At 39.6% G+C, this 24859-nt stretch overlaps 1 protein-coding gene across 1 annotated transcript in view; it reads left to right on the top strand.

Annotated features, from left to right (window-relative positions):
- Positions 1–24859, top strand: part of cd2ap (CD2-associated protein) — a 47562-nt gene that overhangs the window by 2589 nt on the left and 20114 nt on the right. Inside the window, exons 2-7 of the mRNA XM_053484203.1 lie at positions 12088–12248; positions 19022–19190; positions 21939–22042; positions 22339–22459; positions 23739–23902; positions 24716–24809. Coding sequence (XP_053340178.1) covers positions 12088–12248; positions 19022–19190; positions 21939–22042; positions 22339–22459; positions 23739–23902; positions 24716–24809 — 813 coding nt within the window. The remainder of the gene's footprint in view (positions 1–12087; positions 12249–19021; positions 19191–21938; positions 22043–22338; positions 22460–23738; positions 23903–24715; positions 24810–24859) is intronic.

The raw sequence follows: 24859 nt of genomic DNA, 5'->3' as shown, positions 1-24859 counted from the left end.
TATAATCAGTTGATCTGAGAGTTACGGTGATAATTTCAGGTCCTGCCGCCGTTCACTCTCGAATCTTCACTCGTTTGTTGAAGAGACTACAGTTTTGGCTTTGAGCCTAGTAACATGCCTTCTTCACAAATCAGTGAAGAATCGATCAGACGTGACGCAGGTCTGATTAATCGCACTGTTTTCACAGGCAAATCCAGTGAGCGTGATAGTAGTGTAATGAATGCTATCAGATCTGCATGTTCTTGTTTTTTTTACCCCGTACTGTCTTTCAGTACAGTAAAGACTACAGTACACAACTGCATTTACTGTGATCTTGATGAGCTCAAGAGCTTTCACCTTCACTGGTCTTTGGATAAAGGTGTGTCCTGCAGTGCAGTTCAGTACCTCAGTGTCTTGGTAATGACGTTCATCTATCCCTTTGTACCAATACATTTTTACGTCGGTTTACTTCTTTCAGGAATGATGCTGTAGTATTGTTAATTATTACGTTTTAGGATTTACATAGGAGGAAGCTTGGCATAGTTTATGTGTGTACTTTTATCAACATGAGATAATTATTGCTCATAAAATAAAAAAAATCCACTCCATTTGTGGCATATCCCTTTGTCTATACGCTGTACAGTAGAAGTCAGTTAAAGGTTTTGCTGCTCTAAGTGGCCATGTTGACGTTGTCACTTATTGAACTCAGAGTTTCAGTCCCGAGTTCCCAAGCAGGAATTTCGACTCGAGAGGGGGGCTTGTTTCACATCTTACACGACCACTTCTTACAATATTACATAAGACGCAACTGCTAAGGAATTGTCGGTCAGGCAGAATGAGTGTCTAATACGTCTAACTTCACACATCGTGTTTGTGACCTCAGTTAGTTGTGAGAAACCTATCGTCTCTCAGCTTCAGGATTCTCTCTGATTCTCTCTACATGCTGCGAGTATGCAGGAGGAGAGAGCAGCGTCTGGTGCAAAGCCTTCATAATTATTTGGTTTGCTTCCACCGGTCCTCTCGCATCCCTTTGTGGTCCACTCGTGCCGATTAATCCACATAATAAAATTTGTATTAGCGCCAGTGCTGTCATGCCTTTAGCGTTATATTTAAACATGCATGCTGAATTTAAAGTGTTACGCAATCTCCTGAACCTGATTATCAGCTTTTCAATTATGGGTGAGAGAGAGCGAGAAAAGAAAAACTAGTTTCTTTACCTGAGCAGTTAATCTGAGGATTTGTTCTCAGGTGTGTGAGTTTTACACTTTACAGGTATAGTCCTGAATCTGAGGTCTTGCTTGCTCAGTATAGAGGCAAACACTTTTAGAAGAAGAGGAGAGCTGTAATGCAATGATGGATCTCTGTGCTGTGGGTCAAAACAAAAAAAATGTAAGGAGAATTCAAAACTTTTTTTCCTTCCTTTTTTCCTAATTTTTGCTCCTTTTGTGACCTCACATATGAAGAAAAGCCCCTCCCCCAACTCTGCAGTCCTCTGGTTTAGCTTTACGTCATTTTAATCAATATTAAAATAACATATTTAGAGGAAGAGTGAAATAAAGGGAGATTCAGACACTCTGGAACCTTTCAGGAGTATTAAAGCTGTTCTGGGACCTCGTGGTGGCCCGACACCTTATTAAGACACTTCTCATGAAGAATAAAATGTTATGTCTATCAGGATACATAAAACACATGGAAGAGAACAGGGAACATGATCTGTCAGTTGATGCCTTGTGACTGCAGTCGCTCAGTAGTTCAGGACTGGAGTTTCCTCTCTGAGCCTCCAATAACGAACTGGACTCCATACTAACCGAAACACATCAACCTGTTATATTAAACTCTCGGCTGCCTACACTTACATTTAAAAAAAAATATTGTGCCGGGTCTCATTTTGCACTTGTGTTTTTGCTGATCCAAAACCAGAACAATATAATATTTGTGGCTCGTTAACTCTAAAACACATTCGAAAGATTTCTCACATCACGAAAACCCACCACTATTGTCGCCCAAACCCCTGACACAAGAAGTCTGGTTCAGCTCGTGTGTGATGTGATGGATGGTTTACTGACAAAGTAGCAACAGTTCAAGCAGTTCCACTTATCTGATTTAGCAAACAAAACTAAGCTCACATTTCCATGCACCAAATTTGCATCACAACACACAGGTAAGGACTGAGTCCCCCCCCCCCCTCCCCCCTGCATGGAGTCTAATGGAATTTAAAGAATCTGCCCTGCCTCTCCCGGCGTCTCTCTCACCTGGACTTTGTTTAGTAAAACACTCTCAGTTAACGAGAGGCCATTTCTGCTCATTTTCACAAAGAACAACTGACACCATCCGGCCGTGTCTCACTCTCTCTCTTTCTGTTTAAGGTCTTTATCACCTAATATTAAACAGATTGCTGATCAACCGCTTCCTCAGAACCTTTAGAACCTGACCTGTTTGCTCCAGCTGAAACACAAGGAGCTTGTGTGTGTCGCCATCTGTGTTACCTCAGTGTGTAAGTCAGGGGTTTATTTATAGCCTGTATGTAGGTGTGGCTTTTAGATACCTTGTGATTTGCTCCACCCTGGACAGAACTGCACTCGACACCTTTCCTGGTGCTTCACACTTTCCAGTGCTGTGGGAAGTACACAGGTTGTGTGTGTGTGTGTGTGTGTGTGTGTGTGTGTGTTATTCTAAATACACAGTGATCTGGATATCCCCCTGGAACTACGCAGATTCCCTGCTCATGTGTTTTTCATATGCTTTTAAAATTCAGTGATTTGACACTTTACCCAGGTTTCACCCAGGACTGAGTGGGAGGTTTGTGTGCATGTAAACACACACGCGCACACAAACCTGTTACCCCGTGCGACTACGCACTTAGCAAACATTGCACTGGTAGCTGGGAGGGCTATGTGCTCAGACACAGACGAACTGCATGCAAATTATATATCCGGTTATTAGTCTCAGTTAGTGCTGCTGGTATAATATAGTCAAGATATTAAAAGATGGTGTGTGTAATAATATGAAGAACATTACTACTACAGTATAACTGCTACAGTGGCATGGCTCAAGGTGAGACAGATTACACAGAACATGGAAATTTAAATGCTTAAATGCCTGAACTGTCGAATAAATGACGCAGTCGTGATAAGCATCAGATTCATCAACACACAAGATCGCTAGGAAAATTTAAATACTGCATTCATGGGGTGTCAGAAATGATCAGAAAAATAAATTATTTCCTTATTTAGAAAAATCTTGAGAAATTCAGAAAGCTTTGATAATAAAATTCCAAAACATTGTTGCAGTAATGTTACTGTCCATTTTATTTTTGTAGATTAAAAGTTTATTAGATTAGATAAAAAAATTAAAAGCACAAATTATCAGGAAATGAGAGACTATACGAGATGAGTGAAAATGCAGCAGCTAACGTTACACTTGCTCTGACGGCAGCAGGCGGTCTACCGCTATCTTAGCTTGCTAAATTAAACAACTTTCGTTAAAATGCCTAAAAGTAAAAGGTCGAAAGTGTGGCTATATTTCACAAGAAAGAATTCCGACACCGCGACGTGCAGCGGTTGCGTGTAAAGGGGGCAACGTGTCAAATCTAATGAAACATTTGAGGGCACTCGATAAATAAGTGTGTGTTCTAAGTGGCTTTTGGACCATTGGAGACCGATCAGAGGTAAACGCAAGCGATTTTTGACAGTCACAGCGCAAAAATTTCTGTTGCGCAAAAATTTCTGTGGCCGATCAACTGGTTTATCTCTATTATAAATTGTAAAAATCGATTTTGGAGTCAGTATGGCGAAACTGGATATTGGATCTACTAATTGGTGGCTTTGACTTTGATCTATTTGTAATATACATCTTATTAATTCTCTTCTGTTTCTCTTTGCACTCTATGTGGAAAATCCCAACCAAATTTTCTTGTGTTAGAAAATAAATAAATAGACATTTTAGTACACACCTTCATTATCCGCTAGTCAGAGTTTTCTAGGGTTGCAGCTCGATGTTGAGTTTTATACTGTAGGACTTGAGGACTTTATCCTTACTTCTATATTATAGTTCTCTTTTGCACAGGTTTCAACATGTTTGCCATAACGTTGTATATTTAAAGGAGCATCCTGGTGGAATAGCAATATTAAATCTATTCTTTGTGATATTTGTTAATCTGTTGCATGGGAGTGTATCACTCTGGCTCTACAGATGTTTGAGGTTGCAGGCGGGACTTGAAACTGCAGTAGTGTAGCAAGAGATTGGATGACGTGAAGTGAAGTGCCTGGGTCTTGTCCCGATGAACACCGTAAAGCAAATGACAGTGTGTGTGTATTCACTGTGGTGTGATGAGGGTCGAGTGTTTGGCTAAAGCAGAGAACACACCTGATAGACCTGACGATGGAGTACAGAGCAGAGAACACACCTGATAGACCTGACGATGAAGTACAGGACAGAGAACACGCCTGATAGACCTGACGATGAAGTACAGGACAGAGAACACGCCTGATAGACCTGACGATGAAGTACAGGACAGAGAACACACCTGATAGACCTGACGATGAAGTACAGGACAGAGAACACGCCTGATAGACCTGATAGTGCTTTGACTGTATTTGTAAATCGGAGCCCAGCAGGCCAGTCTTACAAACCACACACAAATGCCGGGGTCCAGTAAGTGCAGGTGTGTGTGTATGTGTGTGTGCGTGCGTGTGTGTGTATATATATGTGTGTGTGTATATATATGTGTGTGTGTATATATATGTGTGTGTGTATATATATGTGTGTGTGTATGTGTGTGCGTGCGTGTATATGTGCGTGCGTGCGTGTGTGTGTGTGTGTGTCTGTGTATGTCAGCTTGGGTTTCTATATTTAATTGATTTACTATATTAAAAATGCTGAAAGCTCAGACTGACCCATAACAGTTTTGTTGCTGGGAAGTGCAGGGTTTTCTGTTCTGTCATTAGCTCGTGCTGAGTGTTTCAGAAACTGCCTAAGATTCCGCACACACACACAGCAGTCTACACAAGAGTTTAAACAGAATGGTGAAGAGAAAACACAAAAGTGCCCCGTCTGCTGTCATTCTCAGGGTAAAAGTTGTCATGTTGGTGAGCGAGGTCGGGGCAGAACGACCACGCAGATGTCTACTCTTTACAGCCGCCATGAGCAGAAACGACTGCTGGCTTTGTTTAGATCAGCTACTCACTGGATAGAGCTTATGCATATGAGTGACAAACACACTGATTGGAGTTTCAGCACATGCCAGGTCAAGAAGTGTTGAAGTGTCGGATACCACGACACACGTGAGAAACTGTATGTACTCTGGGTGAATTCCAGAAAGCAGGTTTAACTTCGCTTAGAGCTCAAACTGAGACCGACTGTGTCACATGTAGTGTGCGTTTGTGTTTGCGTGTGTGTGCATGTGCGTGTTTGTGTGTGTGTTTGCCTACATTGTGCTTGGATATGAACTGATAACACAAAAAAGCCCGATCAATTAAAACAAATGAACTTATTCAGTGTCTTATGAAGGAAGAAAAGTGCTGCAGGGCCCCGGGGGATGAAGTGGCCTGTGCACCGAGCCGTGGACAAGCGTCTGAGATGATGGGGGGGGGGGGGATTAATTCTGGTTAATTATAATAATTAATAATCAGGTTAGAAACTGTTACATATTTTTATTGGAAGGTAAGTGAGATACAATTTATGCCAATCAGTTGCTTCGGGCTCACAGCCATTATAAAGAGTTTTTTGAGAATCATAAGCTCTTATAGATCAACATAAACGCACATCACGTGATCGCAGTGTGTTGTGAGTGCCGTCATTGTTTGGTTAAACACATCCATGAGTGACACCCAGGCGTCTGTAATGAGAGCGTCGTCCATCATGTTTAATCTCAGGGCACTTTAAGTTTCTGTGCCGTCTCTCTTTCTGGAAATGAAAATTTTTAGAAGGCCTTATCTTCCCTTATTGCTTACATAATAAGAGGAAATGTATAAAAAACCCTTCTCATCAAAACTGCGAATGGGGTTTCAGCTTAAGCACCAGCTCCAGTACGCAAGTTGGGTTTTTAATTGAAAGAAAATACCTTGTTAAAGGTGACCTTTTGTGCAAAATGAAACTTTCAGTCATGTTTAGACATATTGATGGGTTTCCTATGTGTGTGTGTGTGTGTGTGTGTGAGAGAGAGACTCGTATTAACTTGTTAAAGAAATAGCTTAACTCATGCTTAGCTTATTGCTGAAGTTGCCCGAGAAGCAATCTGTTGCAAGTGGACTTGACGGAGACACGGAGCGAGTGTGACTCACTGTGTGACTCTTCCTCATTCCTTTGCTCTTTGCTCAGCAGATAAGACTTCCGTGAGAGTTCGAAAAAAAAAGTCAGCTTGCTCTGTAGTGAGCACTGTAGTAACCCGCTAACCGGCTGGTACTAGTATATACGCATGGGGTGTGTTCAAGTCAAACATGGATTCTGTGAATTTCTGGTAAGTGAAGGTGTAAAAGCGATTGATTTTAACAGGAGCCTTTAAGCACAGTACAGTGATAAGACTCTTCGCTACAGCAAAACATTTAAATGATGCAAACATTTTAAAGAAGGCTGTATGTGTATGATGATTCTGGCTGAGGTGGCGCAGAGCCAATGCAGTCGTTCCTGTGAACATTCAGTGAGTGCAACGTCTGATCCTTGAAAACAGACTGAGAACTTGTTGCCAACTTGCAGAAGAGACACATCTGTCTGTGGGAACTGTACACACATTTATTTACCAGCACCAGTTGTACATTACAGGACCTTGGGTGGGAGTTATTACCACACCGCCAGTACAGTCCTGACCTCACCATTTCTACATGTTCTTGGGAGGCATGAAACAGTGAAACAGACTTTCTAAGTTCATGGTATCTAAGCACTAGTGAAATGCTCGGAATAAGTGCATTAGTATCAGGGGATTATATCGAGAAATAAGGGGAGTGTTTACTCTCAGAACTCTGTTCTGTTATTCTGTTCAATCAAAAGTCCCACTTTGACTCACTGACCCCGTTTGTGTGTATGTGTGTGTGTGTGTGTGTGTGTGTGTGTGTGTGTGTGTGTAATCGCAATATTTCAGTTCTTTTCTACAATAAACAATATTTTGATATGTAGATTACAGTAGCTAATGATTAGTTCAGGTCATGAATAAAGAGGAATTAAACTATTGTAATATCACAGAAAATCTCAGTAAAGTGTATTGTGACATGATGTATCACAATATATCCTTGTTTTTTTTTTTTTAACAAAAATTCTAAACAAATTTAGCATAAACCTAGTATTTACTTCCTGCTAATGAGTGAATAGTTTAGAGCACCACCTGTGGGATAATAAAAAAACTACAACATTTTGCTACTTTAAATGCAAACTTGTGTATGTATGTTTGTATGTATATTTATACAGTGATGTGAAAAAGTGATAGACCAAAAGATCTTCAAAGCCTAGACATCATGCTGAGAAATTTAAAAACAAATGAAAAAGAAAATAATTGAGATCTATCAGTCTAAAAAGGTTATAAAGCCATTTCTAAAGCTTTGGGACTGCAGTGAGAGAGAGTCATTATCTACAAATGGCAAAAACATGGAACACTGGAGAACCTTTCCAAGAGTGACCGGCCGACCAAAATTACCCCAAGAGCGCAGAGACAACTCATCCAAAGTCACAACAACATCCAAAGAACTGCAGGCCTTACTTGCCTCAGTTAAGGTGAGTGTTCATGACTCCACCATAAGAGAGAGACGGGGCAGAAACGGTTTGCATGATTGCATAAGTGAGTTCCAAGACGAAAACCACTGCTGAGCAAAAAGAACATAAAGGCTCAGTTTTGCCAGACAACATCCTGATGATCCCCAAGACTTTTGGGAAAACACTGAGGACTCTGTGGACTGACGAGACAAAAGTTGAACTTTTTGGAAGGTGTGTGTCCCATTATGTGTGGCGTAAAAGTAAAGAAAAAGAACATCATACCAACAGTACAATATTGTGGTGGTAGTGTGATGGTCTGGGCTGTTTTGCTGCTTCAGGACCTGGAAGGCTTGCTGTAATGGAACCATAAATTCTGCTGTGTACCAAAATATTCTGAAGGAGGATGTCCATTTGTGACCTCAAGCTGAAGCGAACTTGGGTTCTGCAGCAGGACAATGATCCAAAGCACACCAGCAAGTCCACTCCTGAATGACTAAAGAAAAACAAAATAGTAAAAAAATAAAGTCCTGAACTGAATCCTATTGAGATGCTGTAGCATAGGGCTGGACAATATGTCAAAAATATATATCACGATATATATTTCTTAATTTTGGTCGATACGATATAATTCCGATATCGATATGGACAATATTAAAAAGCCTCAGGGAAAAAAACTGCCGAGGACACACAATGGATGACTGCTAACTGATTTTGCAAAGTCTATAATACCTCCAGACTCCTCCTATTAAAATTATATAATTTTTAAAAAAATAAAAACAGGACAAAAAAAAAAAAGAAAACTTTTTATTTGTATTTATCCTTTACAAACAAGAAATGTGAAATAAACTATCAAATAAATAAAACTCTCAGACTCAGCTTATTAACAATGATATATTTCCATTTAAACCAGAACAGGCTGATTATTCATATAAATTGAAACAACAAACAAACTGCTTCAGACAGGATAAAGAAACAAAAATAATAAAATAGCAAGTGAGCAACACTCTGGCCGAAACATTGTTGAATGTTGATGACCCCCTATGACAGGCTCTAGAGGATTCTAGAAAGGGGCAAATACTTTTCCATGGCACTGCACAGCTTTTTCTTATTTTCGAGTAACTTTCAGCTCCACCTTTTCTTCTTCCTTCTTTTCATTTATTGAAATTATTATTAATTCGCTCAAAGAAATTCGCTGCATCGAGAAAGGATCAATATCTCTCCTTCCGTAAATTGTGTCTAATTAATATTGAGGGAGGGCAATACACCCGCATGCGCGGTAACAAACACACTGTTAGCTTCTCCGCTTTATTTTTAATGTTGCTTGCGGCGCCCTAACAGCACGTTAATTCATGCTCGTGTAATGATGAGAAGGACAAACTAGTCGTTTTTTATTTGCTGCATTGTCAGGTTATAGTCCGAACTTTCGGGTGAATCCTGCACCTAAATCCAACTAAAAACTACTGAAAAGAAAACAAAACTCAGGCTCTATATCCCAGCTTACATCTCGCATTCGCGTTCACACACACTGCATTACCCACAATGCATCTCCCGCACTGGACTACACTCCTGTAAACAGCTGTCGTAAATCAACCCTTTCTCTCCCGCAACAACACGCTCTTTGTCGGCGGCGCCCGTGCGATCGATGCACTCATCCATATGATTAGGAAAGAGATGCAATATTATGGTTTCCGTAATTTTTTTATATATTTGCGTACTGACTGAGCCGGCCTACCGGGAAAATTCACGGTACTCCAGATGGCCAGTCCGCCACTGTATATATCTATTTAAATGTATATCAAAATATCGAAAATGTGTTTAAAAATCATATCACCATTATTGAAAAAAATTCTATCGCGATATATATCGAATTATTGTCCAGCCCTACTGTGGCATGACCTTAAAAAGGCAGTCCATGCTGGAAACTCTCCAATGTGGCTGAATTGCAACAATTCTGCAAAGATAAGCGGGCCAAAATTCCTCCACAGCGCTTTAACAGATTCATTTCAAGTTATCGAAAATGCTTGATTACAGTTGTTGCTGCTGAGGGTGGCCCAACCAGTTACAGTGGAACCTCGGATTATGAGTAACGCGGTTTGTGAGTGTTCCGCAAGACGGGCAAAGATTTTTAATAAATTTTGACTTGAAAAACGAGCAGTCTTGGTTTACGATTATCGAGTATGAGCACATGTGCTTCTTGTTTTGATGCTGAGATTTACGTGATCACGACTGAGCCAATGGTTTTCTCTCTTGCTGCAGAATTGTGGGTAATCGTTTCCCCTGCTGGGTCTTGGTACTTGTCTCTCACTGGTATAATTAACATCCGTGCACGCGTGTACTGTTTCTATAACACTGTGACCACGTGTGTGTATGAAACATATTTTATTTTGTGTTTGTAAGCGTGTGTGTACAGCGCTTGAATTGTTTATTATAACGCACATATGTGCGTGCGTATAAAGCAAAAGCAAGTCTCATTAGAGGGTAAAGATCTATTTTTTTCTCACCCTCTCTGTAAAGAAATTGCGAAAAAGAATCGCGACAGAGCTGTGTGTGTGTGTGCGCGCGTGCATAATTTGACACCGTGTTCCTTCACTCACACCAACACACACACACACACACACACACACACACACACACACACACATACATATCGCCTTCACAGATCCCCTCCCACCCTCTCCTTCTCTCTGCTTTTCACACACATAGACACAGACACTCTTCCTTGCACAGAAACTCTGCTCAGTCGCGATAAAGTGCCGATTCATTTATTTATTTATTATTTTTAACTTTACAGCAGTGATTCCGTTAGTACGCGCTTACACGGGTGTGACTATCGATGTTCCTTGCTAATTTGTCCGTTAATGTGTGTAATGTGTGCACGCCACTGCTGGGCAATAAAACGGTATCGGTATTTATTGACAGTACACCATTGTCGATAACGATTAAAAAAATGTTCGTTATAAAGCGCTATAGTTTTATTAAAATCGGCTGGCTGACTGAGCGTCCGCCATGCCTTAATCTCAACAGCCTATCAGAACTCCTGATGAATGAGCATGCCACGAGTGACCAGGAAACAGCCAATAAGCTCACGCAGCCACGCCGCGTTGTGTCATCACTAACTGATCAGAATAACACGCGAAATATGGAAACACAAGCAACTTGCGTGTGTGATGGAGACACTCTGCAACAATGCCTTATGAAAAATCCTCCAAGCGATACAATGATGTAACCCACACGATCACAAACTAAATTGCCAAAGAAATACTAAAACTTGGGATTTTAGTGTTAATAAAATACTATCACTTTATTGTTTTATCCGTTTGATAAAAGTAAATGGTTGCAAACCGCATATTTTTTCCCGGAAACGCCACGGGTGAATTTTTTGCGCAAACCCTAGCTGATGCGCTGCTCTCATGGGGTCTGAATGAAAGCAACCAAGTGTGCATCGCCACTGACAGCGGGGCAATTATGGTGAGCCGCTTCACTCAACAACTGGACTTGGTCGCGGTGTTTTGGCCGCTTACACTCCGCTATCCGCCATCATCCACATATAGGTTCTTTGGATGTAGTGCTACACAAGCTTGCAAAAACCAGAGATGAAGTGAACCAGCTTGTCTTTCTTGCTCACAATTTGTAAAGTTGCAATGTACAGGTATGCGTGTAAATAATGATGGTTGGTTCCTCTACTTGAAAGCTCATATTTGATTATTATAATTTTTGTTTACAAGAGTTTGAGGTTTATTGTGTATTGTTGTTATTGACATCGTACAGATGTTGACCTGCCTCAAAGTTTGCCTTAGTGTTCAGTGTTTATACTTTACAATTGTACACACTTTGTAACATCCTATTTGTTTACGAGTCTCTTTAACACTTATATTTAGTTTATTATAAGACATGAGAGAGGATATTTTTGTTCAATTATTTGCCCTAGTAATGTTGATAAATTAAAATAAAGTGGTTAAATTCTATTTAAATTCACATTATACACATACACACACCCACACACACACACACACACACACACACACACACACACAGCGTCTGCATGCATAAACGGAAACACTTATCTGACGGGATTTATTCTCACTTTTTTATAAGGGAAAAGTGCAGGTTAATTTGTTTTATTTTTATTTTGTATTAATTATTTTTTACGTATCGTGATACTTTTGTGTGCTGATTAATGTTTAGCCACACTAACTCAAAAGTTTTTTTTATTATTGTTTGTTTATACTAATACTAATTATACACTATACTAATAATATAACATTGCTATCATAAGAAATTCTGTCGCATGTCACAAAAAATAAAAACGACCCAGCCATGACCCCAGAAATCACACGGTATTAAACTGGCCCTGTTTTCTCTCTGAGAACAGACTTGTAGACCAAAATGTGCTAATCTCTCTCTCTCTCTCTCTCTCTCTCTCTGCAGTTGAAGTGGTGGTGGAGTATGAATATGAAGCAGCACATGAAGATGAACTGACCCTTCGACTAGGTGATGTAATCAAAAATGTGCGACGAATAGAGGAGGAAGGATGGATGGAGGGAGACCTAAACGGACGAAGAGGTCTTTTCCCAGACAACTTTGTCAAGGTGAACGTTTTCCACAAACTCTAAAAACGCATGAACGCTCGCTGCATTGCATCCCTTTATTGTTTGTTTATTAGTTTCTCTATATAAAAAATTATATCAAATGAAAAAACCCTGAAAAAAATTTTTTTTTTTCAAAATCAACTTTGTACTCACATTTCACATGTTTAACAAAAATGTACATAGAAACCGGCAATACCGAAGGTTAAAGTCTTTCTGTGCTTAAAAATATATATTTTAAAAATATGTTTTTTTTTGGTCTTAATACATTATACAGTAGTATTATTAAGACAGTAAGGTTTTCTGGTGTAGAGCTCGTAGAAGGCAGTTTCCTGCATTTGGGATGTAAACAGCCCCACCGATTAACTCTGGTTCAGGAAGGGCTTGTGTTTAATTGTAATTCATCAAAGGCTTACATGTTTGGCGTTCTTAAACAACATTCATGCTTCTGGGGCACAACATTTGTGTCTGATGGAAGAAAAAGAAATGAAAGTGAGCGCTTATGTTTTTTTTTTTTTTTTTCATTTTTGATTTGAGCACAGAATTGGGTAACGGGCCGTTATCTGTATTTTTGGTTTTAAAAAAGGATTTTTTTAAAATAGTTTTATATTGAAAAATGAATGGAAGTGTGATGGCACAAATTTATTCACATTAACGTTTAGACCAGTGTTACTGTAGCTCTTAAAGATTGGTATATGAGGTCACAATAGGAGGACAGTTGGCCGGGGCTCATAAAAACGTATATATCTAATCCAAAAATGTAAAAAGCACAAGCAACAGCAATTTTTTTTCTTTGTGTTTTTGTTATTTTCTTTTTTCAATGTTAATTATATAGCTCTTTCAACCGCATCGTCTCAAAGCTGGTTTACAGAATTGAAAAGTGTGTGTTCATGTAGACGTGAGCTCCATCTGAATGTCAAAACATTCATTTATGTAGTGAAAATTTGTTAATGCATTTTTACTCTTCATCTGAAAACCTAGAAGGTTTTTCAGATGAAGAGTACTAGAAAGAGTATTCTACATTCTCATTGTTGCATTTACATTATGGCATTTGTCGTCAGTAATATCCTTGTATAGTTTGTTTTTGAAGCTGCTTCAATAGTTTTTTTGTGAGTTTTTGCAGATGGCCTTCAGTACAACCTGCAGCAGATTGCTCAAGTCTTTCTTTACACTTTTATTATTTGTTCTTTCTCATCTATTTTAGTCTGTCAGACCGTGTTGTCAGGACATGGTGGATTTCAGAGGCTTTAAAATAAATGTTGTCTAAACATACGTCATAAGTCATGAGGTGTGTAGCTTCCTCGTTGTGCACTGGTCATCGAGAAACGCTAGAAGGAATCATGCTTTACTGGGCAACAAGTACCTGACTTTCTATCAGGAATGCCAAAGAAAACATTGCTTCAATTTGAAATTCCTATTCTGGGATAAGAGTGGTTATCTCAGTGGTGCTGTTACTTAGGGTTCAGGATGTGAACTCGACAACATGACTGCTTACAGCAGCATGTTGCGTTAGAATTAAACTTTATTATCGCTTACATTAAGCCAATTTAAATACAGAGAAAGAGAAATCTATTTTTGCAGTATTAAGATTGTAATTCTTTTTCTTTTTAATTATTGGAATATTGAAATTATCTGTTTTAATTAATTTTGAATTGTTCACATGGGTGGTAAAGTCCACAAATAGTATAATATTTTGTCAAAATAGTTAAATATCAAAGCAAATCCCTCCCCCCACCCCATTAAGAAATAATGAAAGCTCAGACGATTTATTCCACAACCCAAAAATATTAATCTAAAAATAATTAATACAAAATATGAAATAAAAATAAAAAATTAACCTGCATTTAACATTGTGACTGGTGTTAGACGAGGGAGACTTTTACACACACACACACTACCGGAATCACTCCTCTAAACAGATTCATCTCCTGCACTGCTACAGCCTTTTTAGCTTTTGTTAAAATGGCTGTTGTTGCAGTAGAGTTACCAAAGACCAGTCACTACACTTGGACACAAAATAAAAAAAATGCTTTGTGCATGTGCACACGGTAAAAATGTTACAGTACACATAAGCACAGATGTTGACTATATGACTGACGCACGCGCACTGAGACTGAGCATAGGAGACAATCACCCACAATCCAGCAGCGCAAGGGGAAAAAAGGACCATTGGCTCAGACACTTGGCCAACAAAGCACACGCGTACTACAGTACTCGTTTATTAAGACCTTGCTTGTTTAACAAGTAAAAATTGATTATAATTTATAATAAAATATAATTTATTTTTGCTTGTCTAGCAACACGGTTGCAGACCAAGTTACTCGCAATCCAAAGTCCCACAGTAGTTGTATTTGTGATAGCGTAAATATGCCACCTATTGCCAATAGTATCTTTTTATAGTTTGTTTTTAAAGCTGCCTTAATAGGGTTTTAAGTGAGTTTTGTTGCACACAAACTATTTACTGTAATTGAAAAGATTCCCGAGAAACATTGTAAGCAGGGTTCAGCGCAACATTCTTCTGCAGGGAAACCCCAATGTCCGTAATAGACTATGAACATGTTATAGACAACATAATGCATCAAAGGCGAGCAATTTGGCAAATAAATGAAATAATTCACATTGAAACCCCTTTAATATTCTGTTATTAGTGTACATTTCATGGATGTTCATGAGCATGACAGGATTGAGAGCTTATCCAAGGGAAGAGATGGGAAGTGATGGGACCAGCCGATCAGTGCTAGATCAGAAGGAAGTGTGGGGCGTGATGGGGGTATAAGGTTGAAAAGACCTGCCAAATGTTTAGTTTTGAAATGACAAGAGTCTGAACAGGCTGCGTGGATATAAATGGACAAATCTTTTTGATGATGTTAAGATGAAATCGGATTAGATTAGCAATTGTGAGAGGAACAGGAGAGCTGATTTGTCAATAGGTATATCAAGGTTGAGATCATGGAGTTGTTCAGAGGGCACACGATCCTGGCACAGGGTTGAATCACCTGGGCTGAGGTGACATGCTGAGGTCTAAGGAGAAACATCGGAAAGGACCAGTTGTGTTTAGTGTCATCTGCATAGCAGTGGCATGAGAACCCACATAAGCATCTGATCACACCTAGGGATTGAGTATCCCTAGTATAAGGGGAACTGAGTACTGAACCTTGTGGGACACCAGTGAAGAGAGCATGGGACAGATGCTGGGATTGTGTGATATAACAATATGAAGTTAAGTTAATGGTACTACCCCAAAGTAGATTCTTTTCATATATCTGCATGAGCTGGAGTGTGTTAATCATCCACAGCAATTAACCAATGAGTCCAGTGTTTGTTTCATTTTGTGAACGAAATGTTGCATGCTTTAATGTTTTCCTATTTAGGTTTAATGTTGCAAAAAGTCAGAGAGACCATTTAGTTGCTGTTGTCACTTCAGCCTCTCTCCCTATAAAATATTTTAGAAGTAGTCTAAGAAGGTAATATAAACCTAGTTTTCATGGTAGAGCCAGAACATGGTGTTCCCACCTACAGACCAGTTAATTCAATGTAATTTTATTACTTTTTATTATTATATTGTATTATTTTAGTGCTTTAAACAATGGTCATTGTCGAAGGTTTACAGAATTAAAAGAAAATATGTATGGATCAAAATAATCAGATTGTGCCAGATGAGAAAGTTGAGGGTGATGGTGGCAAGGAGATGAGATTGCAATAGGAAGCAACCTTAAGAGGAACCAGATTCAACAGGGAACCCATCCTTATAGCAGAAATTGTCTAGTGTTATGCAGCTGGAAAAGTGTTAGACACCTGGAAGTTCAGTTAATGTCTTTAAGTTAATATAGAGTCCAATTCATATTTGGAGGCTCAGGTAGACTGAACAAGTATTAAACAGTGCTGTGGTCATCTGTTTTAATCAAATTCAAATTTTATTTGTCACATACACAAACATACACAGTACGAAATGTAGTGAAATGCATTATACGACTGCCATTGACCCTAAAAGAGAATTAAAGTGTACAAATAAGAAATAAATATAAATAAAAGAATATGATAGAAATTAAATAAAAAAATTAAATTAAACTAGGAAAAAATAGAACTAAAAATAAAAATAAAAATGTGCTAGGAAAAATAGAACTAAAAATAAAAATAGAAATATGATGTGCATAAAATAGAAATATACTGTACATAGAAATATGATGTGCATAAAAAATAGAAATATACTGTACAAATTGAAATATTTGAAAAATTGAAACTGTACAAATTGAAATATATATTGAAAATTTAGAAACACTGCCCTGACTTTTTTTTTTTTACTCCCTCCCCTTCTGTATTCATTGGGGCATAGACCTTTTAAGTAAATTAGTTTTCATGATTTTGTGTCAGTGTTGTAAAGTTTGCATGTGTGTTTACTAATGCAAAACTTTGGTAAATGCTTGCCTAAATGTTGACTTTGGTGTTTGTAGTGTAAGTGCTTTCTTTTGCTCTTTGATTGCATTTAGATTAGGTGTACACTGTTGGGTCAAATAAATGTAATAAAATAAAATAAAAGGTGTCTTTTTAAGAGGCCCTGTATCAAGAAAAGGAAATGGCTAAGCTCAAGTTCAGTTTATTTGTATAGCACATTTACAACAGCCTTCAGGCTGACCAAAGTGCTTTACAGAAAAGCATAATTGTAAAACATACCCTAAAAACAATAAACACAAAAGTAACACAACCTATTTAACACAACTATATAACAAAATTAATACACTAAAGAAAAAAAGAAAAAAAGGTTTTGAGCAAGGACATAAAAGAAGACAGAGAAGGTGCCATTCTAATCTCTAAAGGCAAAGTAAGATTTAGGAGATTTAGGCTAAGGAGATTTAACATGACTGAAAATGTGTTAACCTGCACTTTACCTCTGAGAAGAATCCCAGCAGGGCAGTGTTTCCGTTGGTGTGTGTTTGTGCTCGTACGAACGTGTGTGTGTGTGTACGTGTGTGTGTACGTGTGTGTGTACGTGTGTGTGTACGTGTGTGTGTACGTGTGTGTGTACGTGTGTGTGTACGTGTGTGTGTACGTGTGTGTGTACGTGTGTGTGTACGTGTGTGTGTGTGTGTGTGTGTGTGTGTGTGTGTGAGATAAAGTAATACGAGAGGAGGGTGGGAGCTACTGTGTAGAACTTTTACACTCTCTCACGCGCACACTAAGGGAAACACTGCGATCTGGAAACTGGATCTTTAACAAGGAACCTCTCTAATGATGCCTACAATCCCACAGAATGCGAGAGATAAGAACCATTGACTCAGTTGTGATCACGTGACGCCCGGCCGACAAAGCGCATGTGTACTACTCGTGTATCAAGCCCATACTCGTTATTTAAGTTAGAATTTATTTTTAAAAAATTGCTCAACTTACAAAAGGCTCTCAGACTCTGTTACTCGCAATCCAAGGTCCTACTGTAAAAATACAAAAATCATAGTATATCAACGATCATGTTGCATCCATAAGTACTTGAGTGTCGATGCTGTGGTAATGTTTTTGCTCAGGATGATTATTTTAATGTGTGTACCTTGAATGAGGCCCAGCAGTGCTCATGAATGCAGCTTGTTTTTCGTTGATTTCTGAATCTGTGCAGGATCTGTGGTGCTGTAGGAGCAACGTTTGATTTATTATTTCCAATAATGTCAGCTTTGACAAACCCAAATCATCACTGTTTCAAAGCTGCATCTTGGCTGTTACTAAAACACCTCCACGCTGACTGAGCAGCAATCTGATCTTAATGAAAATCAGACATCTTTAAAAATGTCTTCTCGTATCTACACCATTGTTTCACTGTATGACAATACAAATAAATAAATGAATTATTATTCTGTACTGCATTCTGTTGCTTGTGTATGAGTTATGGAATGTGAAGCGAGTTGGTCACATGTGACTAGTACCTTCCCCGAGGTAAATTATTGTCTCATACACCTCATTCTCAGTCCCTCATAGCACCAGGTTGTACTTTGCTCCCGGATGAAGCCTGTGATTTTTATTATCAGCTCTGACTCAGGGGCGGATTTTCTTTCGCACAGGCATGAATAACGAAGAGGCAAGCCACTTTAACCTTTCCTTTTCTTTTTAATATTATAGTGTAGAATGGTTTTTTTCAGCACATTTCTAATGTTTTGACCGGTAGACATGTTTTGCATATTTTCTGACCAATCAGTGTTATTCATTAGGGGCACAAAGGAATCAGTTAATAAAGCTGGGGGTTGTATGAAACTTCTTTAAAGCCACTAAATGGAACTTTTCTTAATATGGAGGCATAGCACAGAGCCGAGCCAGTAATAATGTCATCTGCGATATATTTAAGAGGGAAATTCCAGTTCATATTATTAATTAAAAATATACACGAATAAATAAAGTGAACGTGGCACCACAGAAAAATGTCAGTTACAGCTGTTCAGTTCAAGTTTTGGCTGTTTCGATTTATGAATCGATTCAGTAGCACTATGCACTACTGTATGTTTACAGTTTTTTTTTTTTCATATTAAAAACTACTAAGAGGATATAATAAACATTAAAATGCTGTTTGTTAAAATTGTTAAATGTTATTTCCAATAGTGAGCGGTAATACCTGATAATCTTATGTCCCACACTCTGACAGTGCTTGTCAGAAACCCCACACAGGTAAAGTTTAAGTCACTGTTGGTTGGGAAAAAAAATGAGGAGGATGTAGTAGGACGACATAAGAGTCTCCTGCGTGACTTCACTTACCAAAATCATTTTCGTTAGCCTAATCTGGTGACTTTCTCTGTGTTAAGGAGGTGAAGAAAGAACCGAAAGAGGAAGCAAAAGACGTGAAGGAGGTCAAGGAGGATGGGCAGCTACAGCGGAGGTCGTCGGGTAACGTGGCCAGTCTGGTGCAGAGAATCAGCACTTACGGCATTCCAGCGGGAGGTCTGGGCCTCCAGCCTCGAACATCCAAAAAGAGTGAGTCTTTCCACTGATGATAAAGTGTAGGAAGCGGTGAGTCGGGGGGCCCCTGTGTGAGAGTCGGGGGGCCCCTGTGTGAGAGTCGGTTGGGGCCCCTGTGTGAGAGTCGGTTGGGGCCCCTGTGTGAGAGTCGGTTGGGGCCCCTGTGTGAGAGTCGGTTGGGGCCCCTGTGTGAGAGTCGGTTGGGGCCCCTGTGTGAGAGTCGGTTGGGGCCCCTGTGTGAGAGTCGGTTGGGGCCCCTGTGTGAGAGTCGGGGGGGCCCCTGTGTGAGAGTCGGGGGGGCCCCTGTGTGAGAGTCGGGGGGGCCCCCTGTGTGAGAGTCCATTTGATCCAATAGAGTTGTATATTTCCAAGAAAAAAGAACAAGAGAAAGAGTGTTCATACAGTGTTCATTATTTTATTACGAATCAGTGCAGTTAACAAGGACGCCACATAATCTCATCTTTTTCCAGCTACACAGTAAGCTTTAAAAAGTGTACTGTATATAGATTAGAGACAACAGCTCCAGAGTTTATTTAGAAGACATTTCTGATTGGTCTAGATCAGCTTTATTAAATAGTTTTTATTTAATTAGTGTCATCCTCTGTTTTAAATAAATAAACAATTTTGTCATGTAAACAACCATACACAGTATATGATGTGCAGTGGAATGCTTATACGATTGTTTATAATCTAAAATAGCCAGTATGACGATAGAATATTCATGTCATGATTTTCTCACCATTCACTTTTCTGAGATTATATATCATAGAGATGGAAAAAATCGATTCCGTTATGAATTGTGAATCTGTTGGTGTGGTGATTCGCGTATCAGACCAGAAGTGACCAGTGACCAGAATCGACTGGTTTTCAGTTTGAGTGACGTGACTGGTGATTGTATATACAGTATAATCGATTCTGTACGCAGAAACTTCAGAGTAGCGCAACAGGAACACATTTTTATGATGTTACATTATCAACGATCGCTTACATTACAAGCCTCCGATTTGTCTCTTCTTCAAACTTTTTCTGTCTCCCTCAAACACAGCGAGCACTAATTAGTTTAAAATCACAGCGGCTTAACCCGTTAGAGGAATTCGAGGAGGTAAGGCGTTACTTTTCACATATGAAAAGTGATTTCTTTATCATCCTAAACATGGTACACACTGAACAATTTATGTTTTCGTCTCGTGTGGTAGTAGTGAATTATTTGCTTGATTCGTTTAGAAATAATTATGGCGGATGACAGAGATGCACGCTGCTCAGCAACGATGTAGCTTTTTGTTTAAAGTTAGGTTAAGTAAGTTTATATTGTTCAAATGCTGCGCTTGTCTTTTAAGCGAGAAAACTAATGTTCTTTTTTTTTTTTTTTTTTTTTATGTAACAAAATCAGGAAAAAAGTAATATAGTTTCTGGATACTTATGAAATCCAAATTTTAATCGAATCAGCACCGACTGCTGATTCCCGTCCCTAACATATACACACTGCCAAGTAAAAGTTTGGAAACACCTACACACCTATGGATTTTTACTATTTCTTGTTGGCTTTTCTCAATAAAATAGTTGTAAAAGCAACCCAACACACACACACACACACACACACACAATCTATTTTAAACATATTTTTCATGTTAAATTTTCATCAATAAAACACCTTTTTCCGCTGTGACTCAGTTCATAATCTTTTATGATCAGGTTTTGCAAATATTCTGGTGTGAGAGTTATAGAGTTTATCAGGCCATTTCAAAACCTAGATTCTTTTATTTTTCATCCATTCTGATTTGAATTTACTGGTGTGCTTCTGATCATTGTCCTACTGCATGACTTAATTTCAACCAAGCTTTAGCTGTCGGACAGAAGGCCTCACATTTGCTTCAGAATACTCTGGTATACAGAGGGGTTTATGGTCGACTGAATGACAAAAAGAGACCCGGGTCCTGTGACCAGAGAATGAGCCCAAATTCTCGACCCTGCTGAAATGCCTCATTGGCAGTGTTGGGTGTAACGCGTTAGAGTACTTGGATGACTTTTTTGATGTAATGATTAATCTAACGCGTTGTGTCTGCTCCTTAAGTACTCGGGTATTTAGTTATTTTTCAAAAATGTAATGCCATTCTTCAGACACTTTAAAATCCGTGTGCCAGACAGCTGTGATTCCCAATTCGTTAGTGTGTGTGTGTATGTGTGTGAGAAAGTCGTTCTACAAGCCCCGCCCCCGATAACCCGCCCCCAATAACTCGCCCTCTTTGTTATACTCCTGTCTCACCTATGCAGTTTGACTATGCGAGGGCCGACGCATGTAAAGATGAAAACGTAATCACAGCGCCAAAACCCGCGGTGAATCATGATGATCCATACTTACGGCCACCACGTGAACCCACGTACAGTAGGTGAGATAGGGGTATAAGGGGAGTATAAGTTGTTAACAGATTATGGGCCAAGTGATGATGGTAGAATAATTAGAAAGGTCTCGACTAAAACAACATGCATGAGGAATCACAAAGGAGTTTTCATTTTCTGCAACGGGAAAGTTCTCTAATCAGTTACAGTTTGACAATAGAATCGTCACACACTGTTCAAGCGCTCACCCCCCCCCTTCCCCCCCCAAGCTTTGTGAATAAAAAGAAAAAATCTAGACCAACTGGTTGTGTGTGTGTGTGTTAGTTTAATAATAATAAAAAAAAAAAACAGCTTCCTTGACAGTATTCAGGGAGGATCACCCTTAAACATACCGTACCACAGGTTGTGTTTGTGTGTGCATTGCAGAACCAGTAAAAAAGCGTCAGTGTAAAGCCCTGTTCGAGTATCTGCCGCAGAACGAGGACGAGCTCGGGTTGAAGGTTGGCGACATCATCGACATCACTGAGGAGGTAAGGGAACGCTTCAGCTATTTGCACAAAAACTTGTGTGTGTCTGCGTGTTCTATGCTATGTGTTAAACACAGATGATGCATATGCACATACACACACACACACACACACACACACACACACACACACACACACACACACACACACACACACACACACACATACGCGCGTGCACTTACAGTAGATGTGTGTGTATATAGATGTGTGTGCGCGCAATTTTGTGTGTATATGTAAGTGTATAAAATAAATCAGAAAGTAACATTTTAACTTGTTCTTGTGTGTGTGTGTGTGTTTAGGTGGAGGAAGGCTGGTGGAGTGGGACAATAAACGGGAAGACTGGCCTCTTCCCCTCCAACTTTGTTAAAGAAATGGAGACGAGTGAGGACGGCGAGAGTAACGATGTTCCTGATGAGCCAGGTACTGCTCACTCCTCTGCCAGGGCACGTCACAGCACGCCTCAGCTTAGGCTCTTGTGTTTCTCAGGGCGTGTTTGAGTGGGTTACACTTTTGCACACTCGCTGTTTAGTCTGATTCGTGACTGTGATTTAATACGAGTCCTTTCCCAGGAGGCTTTGCTTTTTTTTAGCGTTGGTGTTTCGTGCATCAGACCGTGGGCCTTCAGTAGAACGATCAAGTTTTTAGTGAAGTTGTGGAAGAGCTTTACGCACAAAAGTGTAAATTACTCTCACACATACACACAGAGCACTGCTGATTTGCATTTAGTGACACCCACAAACCTCCATAAATGGTAACACAAAGAAAGCACAGGAAACGCAAAACGAGTGAATGGGAAGTAGAAGTTTTTCTCACTTGCTCCTTTTCCAGTAAGAATGCATCTCTGAGGAAAGTGAAAGTTAAAAGGCGTAATAAGGAAAACAACAGGGGGGAAAAGAAAGTCTTTGCACATGAAATCTGCTACATTAAATGGCTTTTTGTAGAACCGTTGGAGGTGTAGAACTTCCAATACAAGATCTCTTGTAGCACAAACTGCTGATGAAGTGAATGAAAGGAGTTGTAGCATAGTTTTTTTGAGTATGCAGACACATATGTGCTGAGTGGTCAAGTTGCCCATGCTGATGCATGTCCTTCACCAAAAGCTTTACAGTGGACACATGAGCATCAGCCCTGGACCTCAGAGCAATGGATCTCGTTTTCTTTTTTACATTATGGCGACGGCCGAGTTTATTTCTTTGTGGATGCACTATGGGAAGAAGGCAAGCGGAGTGAGGCAGTGTGACACTCTGGTTGATGTTTTGCCCTTTACGTGGATGTTACTCTGACACGTACCACCCACCTAAACTGGGTTACAGACACAGAGTTACACCCATTTATGGAGACAGGGTTCCCTGATAGTCGTGGCCTCTTTCAGCAGGATAACGCACCCTAATGTTTCATACATTGTTCAAACAGTTTGAGGAACATGACAAAGAGTTTGAGTTCTCCAGGACTCGATCTGATGGAGCGTCTGTGGGACGTGCTGGAGAAACGCGTCTAAATCATGTAGGCTTAAGCTCATACTTGACTTGAAGGATCTGATACTGAAGACTTGGATGCAAGAAACCACACACACACACACACACACACACACACACACAGGCACACATACTCTCAGAGTTCCAGTGGAGTCCAGGCCTCGACAGGATAGAGTTTTTTTTTGTGGCAGAAAACTAATTTGTGTTTGTGTGTGTGTGTATAGACAGTAAAGATGAGATCTCCAGTCCAGCTTCCCCTCACCCTGGAAACGGGGTCATCACACAGCCTAAAAAGGTGAAAGGCGTCGGGTTTGGCAACATTTTCCGTGAAGGCTCGGTGAAGCTGAAGCCTCGTCTGTCATCTGACTCAGAGGAGAAGAAGGACAAAGTAAGCTTGGGTTTTAATACTTTTGCACTGCACTATATTTCTTCAATTATTGCAAACTCTTATTACCCATAAACCTTTAATATTTGAGATGCGCTACAAATTCATAATTGCATTGCTTTTAATATCAAAATCTTTCCCCAGTAGTTTAATGCAGTGTATCGTATTTAATAACATCAATGTTTATCTTTAAAAAGAAGAAAGGTAGGCTTTTTTTTTTCTTTTGCTACAAAAAATCCCTCGGATATGAAGTGGCCGTAGTTACGTTACAGCGATGTGATGAAGCTTGAATGGTTGAGTCTTGTTTTAGTCGAGGTGCTGCGTCTCGACTGCTTCCTTTGCCTCTATGTAGAGAGTTGCTTATGTCTTATAGCCATGGGCACTGAATCATGAAACGCTAATTATAGCTGTCTGATACTTAACACATGCTCTGCCAATGTTTGCTTAAGTCCTGTGTGCCATTTTTTCTGTTTTTAGATCAGGTTGTTCAGGAGGCACTCAATCATGACACTTTTTATGTTTTTTTTTTTTTTTTTATTCTTGCACTGTGCAGTCATCTAGCTACTGTTTCTTTAAAATGTGTCGTATTTAACGACTGCGCACAATCCCTTAAAAGTGAGGAATGTAAAAAGAGAGAAAAACAGTAAGCTAAATTGGGCTTTTTCAAAAAATAAATACTTTCCACATCTGCCTGTGTGCTGTATTTAAGCAGCATGAAAAAGTGGTATGCTCAGTTCTCTGTCTGTCTGTCTGTCTGTCTATCTACTCGGTGGACAGTGCAGCAGTAAAGACACATGTGCTTGTGTTTCGTTTCAGCCGATTCCATCATTACCATCAGGCCCTAAGCCCAGTCTCTTAAACACGGGAGATGCTCACAAAATAGAGAAAGATGGAGACAGCAAAGCTAAAGGTGAGTTTCTGGTCCCTGCAGCACAGACCAAAGTGTTTATTCGTTAGTAT

The sequence above is a fragment of the Clarias gariepinus genome, chromosome 23 (genome assembly GCF_024256425.1).
Source record: "Clarias gariepinus isolate MV-2021 ecotype Netherlands chromosome 23, CGAR_prim_01v2, whole genome shotgun sequence".
Taxonomy (NCBI): domain Eukaryota; kingdom Metazoa; phylum Chordata; class Actinopteri; order Siluriformes; family Clariidae; genus Clarias; species Clarias gariepinus.
Note: the sequence above shows the minus strand (reverse complement) of the source record. Positions and strands in the feature narration are given on the sequence as shown.